A 13,264-nucleotide genomic window follows, 5' to 3' on the forward strand; every position below is an offset into this window, starting at 1 on the left:
TTTCCAGGTGAGCAGGTGCGTTGGTCAGCATCTCCGAAGAAAGACCACAGCGGCGAGAAAGAGGATGAAATATTCTGGGAGTGATAAGAATTTTGTTATGGTTGGAAGAGAATGGGTCAAGGGATGAGCCTGGTAAAATAGGTCGGAGTCAGACTGTGAAGTGCATGTAGTGATAAGGGAGACTTTGGAAAGTTTTAATTAGGGTGTGACCTGATCAGAGCTTTATAAAAATAAGGCTGGTGACAGTGTGAAGGGGAGGAAATTGATGGGGGGTGTGATGACTAATGGATTATACATTCTTCTGCCTTCCAGCTTTCTCCTGTGCTTCTGGGGAGTATCTAGAAATGAAGAATCAGGTATGCAGTAAGTGTGGTGAAGGCACCTACTCCTTGGGCAGTGGCATCAAATTTGATGAATGGGATGAATTGCCGGCAGGATTTTCCAACGTTGCAACATTCATGGACACTGTGGTCGGCCCTTCTGACAGCAGGCCAGATGGCTGTAACAAGTAAGAATCCAAAGGAGCCTTGAGAAGGGTGTGGTTGCTCTTTTCCAGAAAGATGTTGAGGATAATCTTGGTAGTGATTGGGATTATAGATAAACTAATTGCAAATAGTCACAGTTTTTTTTTAACAGTCCTTATGAATAATGTAGCTGAACTTTCATGAGGTTAAAATAGTTGCTCTTAGGACATAATAGATACTGTACGCAAAAAATTCAATAAAGCTATTAAGAAAACAAGTTAATTTTCTAATAATACATTTATAACTATATTAAGTCAGTGGTGTTTCTACAAACCCTTCTGTAATTTTAATGAATTACTTCAATGTTTTTTCTTTTCCCCTGAGAGGAAAAATGTATAACCTTCATTTTGACACTTGAGTGTCTCCGGTTACAGAGTGGGTTAAAAACCTAAAGTGGAAAGCACCTTTACTTAATTTCCACCTTTTTAATAGGAGGTTATTAGGTTTGCCTGTGACAACATTGGAGGAACGATAAACTGTTTTGAAAAAACACAAAATGTTTATCTTTGGGCTGTTACCCTTCCTGTTTTCTTGTATTGACTATGTAACATTCCCCTTTCACGTGGCCATGTTTAGGAGAATTTAACTTTAGGCCTCGGGCTACCTTCTGACAAGGATGGTTTCTCACGACTCAGTATTTTTACTCTGAGCTAAAGATGCTGGGGAATTATTTAGCTGTGATAACAGATGTGTTTTCTCCTCCCTCGTTCCTACCTTCCCTCCATTCCCCCTTGCTTTATATAGCTGTCTCTCTGTCTGCCAGTTGATATTTTTACTCTTCTGATAACAGTCATTTCATCACATAGGGTTGTGACGTTAGATAGCATTAACAGAATTGTTATATCTAATAATTCTAACTGTGTATAAAATGTATATGTGCGTATATACACACGTACGTATGTGTATATGTACACACGTGCATACACTGTTGACCCATGAACGATGTGGGAGTTATGGGTGCCGATCCTCCTTTGAGTTGAAAATCCACTTATAACTTAACAGTTGGCTTTTTGTATCCACCCTGCGGCATCTGGCGGATTCAGCCAACCATGGATCAAGTAGTACTGTAATGTGTCTTCAGTGAAAATAATCTGCGTATAATTGGACCCATGCAGTTCAAGATGTATATTTATGTATGTACATATACACACACAAGCATCCCCTGCTTTTCCCAAGATTGCTTTATATCATTTCGCTTTTATGAAAAACCTATATTAGTACCTGTTTTTGCTAACCAAAAGAAATCTGAAGGGGATTTTTGCTTTTACAAAAAAAAAAAAGGGCAAAAAGCAAAAATACTGTTCAGCGTTGGTTTGGCAGCAAGGGAGGCTGTCATAGCGGCAGTGTGCACCATGGGCAGCGAGAGTGGCACCACCAAGCTCTCTCCTGGAGCTACATGCAGCATCTCAGCATCAAGCCACCGTAACTTTGAACTGTGTCTGGGATCTATGCTTTATCTTGATTTATTTTGTAAATCCATTAGTAAGATGTGTCCTAAGGTAGTTGCTTCTTTGCTTTGCACCATTTCAGCTTACGAAAGTTTTCATAGGAACACTATACTTTTGTGTAACGGGGGAAACGTGTGTGTGTATAATGTAATTCAATTTTTTTAAATAAAAGAGTTCCTTAGGGGAAGGTAGTAGCAGGATGTTATGAGATCTCACATCTTTGTCTTGGTGGGCAGGAGATATTGTGTGGCTTCTTTTTCTAATCCCAATAAATTTGGAATTGTTTATTCATTAAAGAGATTGAATGATAAGCAGAAATTGTTCAGTGTATTGAGTATAACTGTCTCAGTGTAAATTTCAGCCTGTTACTTTTTCGCTTATCTCCCTTCCTCCCTCCCTCCTTTTTTCCTTTCTTCCTTTTTTCCGTCCACCCAATATTGTATTCTTTTTTTAAAAAATTAATTAATTTATTAATTTGTGTTGGGTCTTCATTTCTGTGCGAGGACTTTCTCTAGTTGTGGCAAGCAGGGGCCACTCTTCATCACGGTGCACGGGCCTCTCACTATCGCGGCCTCTCTTGTTGCGGAGCACAGGCTCCAGATGCGCAGGCTCAGTAGTTGTGGCTCGCAGGCCTAGTTGCTCCGCGGCATGTGGGATCTTCCCAGACCAGGGCTCGAACCTGTGTGCCCTGCACTAGCAGGCAGACTCTCAACCACTGTGCAACCAGGGAAGCCCCCAATATTGTATTCTTTTTACTTCTTTTTAGTGGCTTGGGTCATATGGAAAGATGTTCATTGACCTTTATAAGAAACTGACCAAGAGCTTTTCAAAATGGTTGTAGCATTAGAGTCCAGCAGTGCATTTGAATTCTAGTTGTTGTACATATTTACCAACATTTGTATTGTCAGGTCTTGTTTTATTTTAGTCTTTCTAAGTGTGCGTATGAGAAATAATATCTCCTTGTGGTTTTTATTTGCGTTTCCCTTCTTTATAAAGGTGTTGAGCACTATTCATGTCTGTCCATTGTCCATATGTTTTGTGTGTGTGTGTGTGTGTGTTAAGTGTCAAAATGTTTTACCCATTTGCTATTTTTGGGGGGTCACTTTATTATTGAGCTGTAGGAGTTCTTTGTGTATGCTAGACATGAGATCATGTCATGAATATATTTACATAATATTTAACATATACACATATGCATGCAGAAATACATGTATGTGTGTGTAATATTTCCTTCTGTCTGTAGCTTTTGCCTTTTCATTTTCTCAATGGTGTCCTATGATAAAAGTTTAACATTTGAAAAAGTACAATTTATCACTGTTTTCTGTTATGGTTAGTGTTTTTATATCTTCAGATATCTTACAAAGGCCACAAATTACAATATCTATTCTTAAAGTGTTATTAGCATTATTATTGTACTTTTATATAATATGTAAGTTTTATGTAATATGTAAAGTTTTACACTGTGTAGTTCCCTTTACACCCTCATCTTTGAACTATGATTATATATTATATTTAGGAAGACATTATAAACCCAATAATACAATGAAATGTTTTAAAAAGAATCAGTTGATGGGACTTCCCTAGTGGTGCAGTGGTTAAGAATCTGCCTGCCAGTGCAGGGGACACGGGTTTGAGCCCTGGTCTGGGAAGATCCCACATGCCGCAGAGCAACTAAGCCCGTGCGCCACAACTACTGAGCCTGTGCTCTAGAGCCCGCGAGCCACAACCACTGAAGCCTGTGTGCCTAGAGCCCGTGCTCCACAACAAGGAAAGCCACCGCAATGAGAAGCCCGCGCACTGCAATGAAGAATAGCCCCTGCTTGCCACAACTAGAGAAAGCCCTAACGCAGCAACGAAGACCCAACACAGCCAAAAATAAATTAATTAATTAAAAAAAATCAATTGTTTTTTAAAAAACTTAAGAGATAAAAATATGCTTATCTACATATTTACTATTATTGGTGCTCTTTCCTCCTGTATATAGGTTGGCATGTATATCCAGTATTATTTTTTTCATCCTGTAAAATTTTCTTTATCATTTCTTGTAATGCAGGTCTGCTGCTCACAAATTCTCTCAGCTCTTTTTTGTTTAACCTAAAAATATCTTTATTTTAGCATCAGTTTTGAAGAATATTTTGTTGGACGTATGACTCTGGGCTTTTACTTTTCCCTTTCCGTGCTTTAAAGATGTTCCATTACCTCTGAATCTCTCCCTTGTTTGTGATAAAAAATAATTAGCTGTATTTTGTATGGTTAGTTCCCTTCTATGTAATGGTTTTTAGTTCCCTGACTACTTATAAAATGTTCTCTATATTTTTGCTGTTCGACAGTTTGACTGTGATGGTGTGGTTTTCTTTGTATTTACTCTGCTTGAAGTTCACTGAGCTTCTTGAATTTGTAGGTTGATATTGTCACCAAATTTGAGAATTATGTTAACCACTATTTCACCAGTAACGTTTTTCTGCCCCTTTCTCTCCCTCTTTTCCTTCTATGATTCCAATTACGTGTATGTTAGGCCACTTGGTGTTGTCCAAAAGTCACTGAGCCTCTATTTTTTCCCCCATTTTTTTCTCTTAGACTTCAGATTACATAGTTTCTATTGCTGTGTCATTGACTATTTCTTTTGCAGTCTCAAACTTGATCTTAAGGTCATATGTTGAATTTTCAATTTCATGTATTGTAATTTTCAGTTCTAGAATTTACATTTAGTTTTACGAATGGTTCTTATTTCCCTTAAAATAGTTGAGATTCCTCATCCCTTCACTCACTGTTGTTGATTATATTTGGAAGAGCTGTCTTAAATACTTGTCTGTTTCTTTTGTTTTATTTTTTAAAATAAATTTATTTATTTATTTTTATTTTTGGCTGCATTGGGTCTTGTTGCTGCGCATGGGCTTTCTCTAGTTGCGACGAGCGGGGGCTACTCTTCATTCTGGTGCACAGGCTTCTCATTGCCGTGGCTTCTTTTGTTGCGGAGCACAGGCTCTAGGCTTGCAGACTTCAGTAGTTGTGGCACGTGGGCCCAGTAGTTGTGGCTCACAGGCTCTAGAGTGCAGGCTCAGTAGTTGTGGCACACAGGCTTCGTTGCTCTGCAGCATGTGGGATCTTCCCAGACCAGGGCTCGAACCCGTGACCCCTGCATTGACAGGCGGATTCTTAACCACTGTACCACGAGGGAAGCCCCTGTTTCTTCTGATTATATTTTTTCTCAATTAAGGGTCATACTTTCCCACTTCTTTGCATTCCTAGTAAATTTTTATTGTATCTGGGTCATCATGAATGTTAAGATGTAGGGAATGTGGATTATTTTTTTCTTTCATTTAAAAGGTGTTGGATTTTGTTCTGGAAGGCAGTTTATTTATGAGAAGAATGCCTTGATCTCGTCAGGTCTGGTTTTAAAATTTTTTTTTAGGGTGTTTCGATATTGGTTTCACACTTAGTTCTAGGTCATGGTCTTTACTCTAGGGCAAGAGTTGGGCACGCTGTGGCCTGTGGGCCCTCCCTCGGTTTCTGTAAGTAAAGTTATATTGGAACACAGCTGCACTCATTTATTTATATATTGTCTATGGCTGCTTTTGAACTACAATGGCCTAGTTAAACACTGCAGGAGAGACCAGATGATTCATAAAGCCAAAATTATTGACTCTCCGGCCCTTTATGAACAAGTTTGCTGATACCTACTCTAGGGTATGGCCCTTATTCCTGAAGTGTGGCAATTCTGGAATCTCAGATGAATGTCCAATGGGGTTATTAGGTTTCCTCCTTTCTGGCTGACCTGGAGCTCTAGCGACTCCCATAGAAGTGACCTCTCTGATTATGTCTTAGCTTTGCAATGGCTGTTCGCTGGTAGGCCTGCCCACTCCAGATCCAAGCCCTAACCTTCAGAGAAACTCCATATGGACTTCTGGAGCCCCTGTTGTCTCTGCGTCTCAGGCCTGAAAATTCCAGTTGTTTCAGCTGCCCCAAACATTCATCCCTGCTGCCTGGCTCAGTGAGATCACTGTGCTCTGCTTGGGTGCTATCTCCCAGTGCCATGGTCTGGAAAGTGTCCTGAAGAAGGAGGTCAGGGTCACTTTGGGCTTTCTCTCATGTGTTTTCCTGCTGTCAGGAATCTCAGTCCTTCACTGCCTATTGTCAATGCCTGAACATGGCTCACGTGTTTTGTTTAGTTTACTAGATTGTTAAAGAAAAGGGCAAATCCAATACCAATTAGTGAGTATTGATGGGATGTGGAAGTCTCAGTCTTTCATTCACATTTTTTTTTTCCGTTAGTAAAAAGAAAATAATTTGCCAAAGTCTCACTTATCATCCAGATAGAAAGTTAAATTTGAAGAGAAAGATAATAAGTTGTGCTGTCATACGGTTTGGTTGGACTTTTTTTTTGGCCAAAAGTTGGCATGTGACTCATTATTGATTAAGAATTAGCTTATGGTTAGATTTACAACCCAGCTTTTGTTCACTAGTGTATTTTCTTAATATTTCATTTTATTTTTTAGATAAAATTTCCAACCAGACTTTTAGCTCTACTATGTATTATGACACTGTGATCTATATTTTATTTAGGTTCACTTTAAATTGGCTTTTTCTAGGACAACATCTTCTCTCACAATCAAGGAACCCCTGCATTCCCCTGCCAAGTATACGTTTGTAAATAAAACTTTAGATATTGTTTGAGAGAATAACTCCATCTAAGCCAACTGGAATTAGTGATCATCTGGTTAGCAATCAAATTTTTGGTGAAAAATAGCAGTTACATAGCAACTTGATTGTTTAACCATACCACCATTTAGGAAGTCATGTGCCACAAGAAACGAACCTTTTTCCAGCCATGCTATTGGCCTGTGAGTGCCACATGAGCTTCAGACCCCTCTGCTGTGCTTTGTCAATGGAACCGCTTTTAAATCTCAGTTACAGAACTTGTGAAAAAAGAGGTTTCTGAATGCTGACATGAAATGGTTTTGTTTCCACAGCTCTTCCTGGGTCCCTCGTGGAAATTACATAGAGTCTAATCGTGATGACTGCACGGTATCCTTGATCTACGCTGTGCACCTCAAGAAGTCGGGCTATGTTTTCTTTGAGTACCAGTATGTGGACAACAACATCTTCTTTGAGTTCTTTGTAAGGGCTTTTATATTCTAGAATTCACTTTTTAAAGGACATTCATATAAAATTTCTCTTAATCATTTGTTCCCATTCCATTGTATGCCTCCTTGGTTTTTGTGTTAAGTGAAGCTTTCAGTATGAAAACAAGTGTTATTTTTTGTCTATAATATTTTCTGGTTAACATTGTTTCTTTTAACTTTGAGCTCTCACCTTGTAGAGTAACATTGGGCTTGTTTTTCCCTTTGGATGTGATTATTAGGTGACCACTTGGTGGAGACTTCGTGTGACAGATATTTTCCCCAAGATTCATTAAAATTTTTTTTATAGCTACAGATGCTACTTTGTTTAAAAATATGTTTTTACCAATTTTAGTGTTTGTTTAAAAGGCTTTTTTTCTCTTTGCAATTTCAAATATTTGAGTTATTTAAGTGTATTCATGGGCAGTTAGGAGTGTCTGTGTCTTTCTGATTCTGCCGGTTTTGTACAATCCAATGGAATCAATGGATGAGATAGTTGATGTCTCTGACAAGAGATTAAATAACATTACAGAATATAGGAAAAAACAATAGTCTAACAGAATGGGCTGTTACCATGAAAATTACTTAACTATTTATATAAACTGTATCTAATCTTGCAAATATTTGTTGTGGCAGTGACTCAGATACTTGAGAAAAACTTCTCAGATTGACTTCTTAAACCAAAAAAAAGTGTGTGTTGTGCAGGCAACTGGGAAAATATCTTGTAAGTGTTTCTGTGGTCCAGATTTCAGGAATAAATGTACTGATCATGCTAAAACAAATTTATATTGCTCTTGTTAATGGAAGTTTCTAAATCAGAAGTTTTCTAGGAAGAGATATTTTCCATGAAGGTATGAGCCTTAGGCTCAAAGTCAAGAGATTCTGGCTCAGGTCCCAACTCTGCAATTGCTAGTTGTATGTTATTGGACAATTAAGTTAACTTTCTAGTCCGCAGCATTCCTTTTTGTAAAGTGGATCGTAGACAAGACCTTTTAAGAAGCCTCCCAGCTCTAAGGTCCTTTGAGTTTACGATGTTAAGCAATATTCAAACAGATTGAGTTTTTAAGTTGTATTTTGTTTGTAAGATACTTCTCAGACTGAATGATTCTCTATTCCATTGGACATTTTTGCAATATTACTAAAATAAAGTTAAGAAGCAAGATAATTGTATAATTGTTAGAATAAGCATTGAGTTTTGTGTTGTCCATTAAGTCCTTTGAGAGTTGTCAGTAAAGGTACTCTTAAGGCATGAAATTTCACTACTTTCTCTCAATGATACCTTTGTTCTTCTGGATAGAGACTGAAAAGGGATGGTGAGTTCACGTTCCTTCTTTTACTGATGTTTCAGCTTTATAGGTTGCAGTTTATTGACTCAGGGTCAACACCTTATGGCCATCCTGCAAAATGGTTAGTGGAAAGAAATTGTCTGAAGACTGAAAGATGCAGATGCACCTGTGAACAATTCATAATTGAAAGCAGTAAAGTATTTAATTTTAGGAGTCTGGGAGTTTCATTCAGCTCTCCCCTCCACACACACTTTTTTTTTTTTTTAAATGATGAAACTGAAATCTGGAGAGAATAAATGATTAGACCAAGGTTATACCTTTACTGGTTACTTTTAGAATACCAGGAGAACTCAGATCTGTAGAATGCCAAGAGAATGTCACGATAATCCATGATGTCTGATATCAGCTGAAAAAAACCTTTCAGTTTATCTAAACATTGACCACCAAAGGTATATTCAGGGTTCCTATCTGTTTAAAAATGGCTTCCCACTTGCATTAGGATTGTCATTATGCTTATAACATAAACATGACATTTGAACTCAGTTAAGGCAGATGTCCTCAGGAGCAGTCAGTATTGTCTGGCATTTGGCTGTTGCAAGGATCTGTTTTCTAGTTAGTAAGTCTTTAGGAAATAACTTGTATGGAAATTTTTTTTTTTTTTTTTTGCGGTACGCGGGCCTCTCACTGTCGTGGGCTCTCCTGTTGCGGAGCACAGGCTCCGGACGCGCAGGCCCAGCGGCCATGGCTCACGGGCCCAGCCGCTCCGCGGCATGTGGGATCTTCCTGGACCGGGGCACGAACCCGTGTCCCCTGCATCGGCAGGCGGCCCCTCAACCACTGTGCCACCAGGGAAGCCCAAGATGGCCAAATTTTTGATGTCTAGGTATTCTTCATAGGCCTGGAAGAGTATGTCCCAACTCCTAGGTATTTGGGAAGAATTGTCTGAAAAGCACAAAGTGTTTGGTGCTAAAGATATTAGCTGTATTCATTTGCACTGGCATAGAATATCATTAACATCTGTCCCCAGATACCAGCTGGGGGCTTTGACTTTGGCTGTAGCCACTTACCTATACACATTTGGGTTAAGTCCCAGGGAAAGGAAGACAAAGCAGATTTCATTTATTTATTAATTTAAAAATTTAACGGCCCCAAATCTTATAAAAATAAGCTTGATTTTTATACTTTCGGGCCTGCCTGGTGAATGCAAGCTTTTACATTTTTGTGATGACTTTTTCCCCTTTATGTGGATTTTCAGTGCTAACTCTCTCTTCCTCTGCCTCTGCCGCTCCTGCTTAGCAGCCCCCGCCGCCCCCGCCTTCTTAGTGGCCTAGTCTTTTTGTTACAGTAATGAGGATGGTTTACTTAGAACGACTAACTCATATGCAGTTGCCACTTAGGCTCCAGAGGTCTTGGCACGTTTACTTGTTGAGAATTACTCATGGCCATTGTTTTGTAGACTTTGAAAGAAGCTCTTGCAGCCTGTCCTGTGCTGAGTAACAAATTTAATTAAAGCCATTATTCAAGAAGCTTTACTGGGGCCCTTGTGTTTATTCCACAGATTCAAAATGATCAGTGCCAGGAGATGGACACCACTGCTGACAAGTGGGTAAAACTCACCGACAGTGGAGTGTGGGGCTCTCATTCTGTAAGTTTCTCTCTGTCCTCCGCTTCCCACCAACCCCATCCTTCTCCTTCCTGCCTTTCCCCAACCTTTTTTTTTTTTTTCCCCTGGTACGCGGGCCTCTCACTGTTGTGGCCTCTCCCGTTGCGGAGCACAGGCTCCAGACACGCAGGCTCAGCGGCCATGGCTCACGGGCCCAGCCGCTCCGCGGCATGTGGGATCTTCCCGGACCGGGGCACGAACCCATGTCTCCTGCATCGGCAGGCAGACTCTCAACCACTGTGCCACCAGGGAAGCCCTTTCCTGCCTTTCTCTTTCTTCTTCGCTCCCTCTTCCTGCTCTTTCCCATCACACTCCAACTCTCCTCCTTTTAAAAGGGGCATTAATAAGAAGGAAGTCTACTCAAAACTAATATACAGAACCTCTGAGTATGTAAGTTTACAGATGTGGCAATCACATGAAAGAGAATCAGTGACTCTTGGCATTGGAAGGATCCTTGAGTTTCTTTCATCCAACTTTCTCTGCAGTCTCCCCAACAAATGATTTTCAAGCTTGTCTTATTGGGGAATGTGCTGACCCCATTGTTGGACAGCTCTGCATATTACAAAATTCATCTATGTCTGGAGCTGAAACCTGCTTTCTGTCTGTCTATTCATCACCCATTGTTCAAAGTTCTACCCTTTCTGGTTGTGTCTGGTAGACTAACTACTTATTTCTTTAAGGACAACTCTAAGTGCTTGAAGGCAATTATCAGGTAACACAGTCTCTGAATCTATTATTATTTGAGGCCTTTGGAGTGAGACATGGATTTAAAATCTAACTTTGGTTTACCGTAGTTGTGTTTCTTTAGGCAATTGGCTTCGTCTCTTTGATACTTCATAAGAGAAATGGGACCAATCTTGCAGAGTTAAATGAGATGATACATGGGGAGGGCCTAGTGTGGTGCCTGCAGTGTAGATTGGACACTGTTTCAATAAGTGACCGCCCATCCTTGCCTTTGTGTTGTAGCAGGTACCTCATCCTTTTTTTTTTTTGAAAAAAAAATTTTTTTTTCTGCATTGGGTGTTTTTCGCTGCATGCTGGCTTTCTCTAGTTGTGGCGAGCAGGGGGCTACTCTTCCCTGTGGTGGGAGGGCTTCTCACTGCGGTGGCTTTTCTTGTTGTGGAGCACGGGTTCTAGTTGCGCATGCTTCAGTAGTTGCAGCATGTGGGCTCAGTAGTTGTGGTTCGTGGGCTGTAGAGCACAGGCCCAGTAATTGTGGCACACGGGCTTAGTTGCTCCGTGGCATGTGGGATCTTCCCGGCCCATGGATTGAACCTGTGTCCCCTGCATTGGCAGGCGGATTCTTAACCAGTGCGCCAACAGGGAAGTCCAGGTACCTCATCGTTGAGTGATTAATATCATGCACCCTTTCAGAGTACTTTTTCGATCTGTATGCCTGGAAGTGATATTAGTACCACTTAAGATCCATCCACCTAAGCATTCAGTCCGCTGGGCTTTGAAGGTACAAGTAACCCTTGCCAAGAAATATGCTTTCCTCACTTACAAAGACTTAACACAAAAGGAAAGTACTTAACACACTACTTCTCTGAATCTCTGGCAGGGTGAAGTAGTCAGATACGTTTTAATTTTCTACTGCTTCAATTTGGCCAGCCAGAGACTGCATAGAAGAGTAGGGTGGCAAATGAGAAAGCAAGGCACCCTTAACATTAGTTTACTTGACTGAATCAGCATGAAATTGATCAGAAAAGTATTTTGATTTATAAATATAAAAATGTTCTGGTGGCAAAGGAAACAAATATTAGACGTGGTATCATTTAAGTTCTGGAGTCATAGAGTTAAATCGGGTTATTCTATAAGAATAGTCCTATTTTTCTCTTGTTGCTGTTGCAATGTTTTTTGTTAAGTAATTTTAAAATGAAGCAAACTCATTCTGTTACCTTTTTTGTTTTCAGAGCCAAAGATCTACTTATGACTAGTGGCAGCCAATCAATATGTAATTGGGCCAAGTGCCTTTCACTGTCTAAAATGAGTCCCTTTGAAATATAAACCAAGACTTCATGCAAATGATTTGAAGATCATTTTATCTTTTATCATGCTTGAAGAATTTTTTTTCCTTTTATCATTACTATATTTTGGGGGTTGGCAAACTATTTTTTTTTAGAATTGAAGCAGAGCTTAGGTCTCAGTTAACAGTAGATTTAAATTTGTGGGTTCCATTTCATTATAATGCATTGAAAAGTGTATAAGAGATTAGCTTCTAGATATGGTTGTAGGTAGCATGGTTTATCTGACCTGAGTATCTTGTGTTCTCTTTATAGGTAATGTTGAAATCAGGCACAAACATACTGTACTGGAGAACTACAGGCATCCTTATGGGTTCCAAGGCCGTCAAGCCAGTGTTGGTAAAAAATATCACAATTGAAGGTATTTCACAGCAGTCTGCTCTGGTAGTCACCTGTCACATTTAATAGTTAAAATATTGATTACTTTGTTGGTTTTGCTGGCTTACGGGGATTTAGGACAGAAATTAATATGTTAGACATCATATAGGCCTAGAGACCCTGGTTTTATTCTTGGCAAATTGACTGGGATTTTTTTTTTCCTATCCCTAAACTGAATTATTTAATCTGTGTGGAAAAAGTAAACATGATGACAATTGTAGGTGTCTTTAAATAAAAGAAAATAGTATTGATTAATAAGATCCTACTGTTCATTCGAGAACTCTCTATTGTGCTGGCATAGTGCTTATTCAGGTCACCACTCTATCCCTAAAAATAACAGTGAGATAGATATCTTGGCCTGTCTCCTACAACTTTTGCCTCTCTGAACCAGCTTCTGGCTCAGAAGAGTAGCCAGTAAACCCTGGCATGGTTCCTTCTCAATTAGGGCCACTTTTAATGAAAGCAGTTGATTCTCCTTTATTAAAGTTTGGCTTAACGTTTTGGTATGTTCTAGGTACACCTGTTCCTGTGACGCTAACTCATTAGTCATAGGGACATCTGCTGGCAAAGGCTGGAATTACAAGCCAGAAGAAAAGTCGAGCCTTTCCCAGGGTCCCTTAGGTCTTGTCAGCTATGTAGTGAACAGTGGAGAAAGAGGGAGCAGGTGGCCACAAAGATGAGAGAATGGTATAGACTTGGAGGGAACCTTAGAGTTTATGCCACTTCTGATTAGTGGAGTTGTCTTTTGACAGCTGAGTTTATACATTGACTGTATACCTCTATCAAGTCTGAATCTCTTGTTGAAGTGTTTGCTCCACTTA

The 13,264-nt window shown here is 39.7% G+C and overlaps 1 protein-coding gene across 1 annotated transcript in view; it reads left to right on the forward strand.

Moving 5' to 3' along the window:
• The first annotated feature begins 329 nt into the window (after positions 1-329).
• The window catches only part of ELAPOR2 (endosome-lysosome associated apoptosis and autophagy regulator family member 2), a 73,410-nt gene continuing 60,475 nt past the window's right edge, over positions 330-13,264 (forward strand). Inside the window, exons 1-4 of the mRNA XM_082662424.1 lie at positions 330-508; positions 6,943-7,090; positions 9,937-10,023; positions 12,321-12,426. Coding sequence (XP_082518550.1) covers positions 345-508; positions 6,943-7,090; positions 9,937-10,023; positions 12,321-12,426 — 505 coding nt within the window. The 5' untranslated portion in view covers positions 330-344. The remainder of the gene's footprint in view (positions 509-6,942; positions 7,091-9,936; positions 10,024-12,320; positions 12,427-13,264) is intronic.

The sequence above is a fragment of the Grampus griseus genome (assembly GCF_964374135.1).
Source record: "Grampus griseus genome assembly, chromosome: 9".
Classification (NCBI taxonomy): domain Eukaryota; kingdom Metazoa; phylum Chordata; class Mammalia; order Artiodactyla; family Delphinidae; genus Grampus; species Grampus griseus.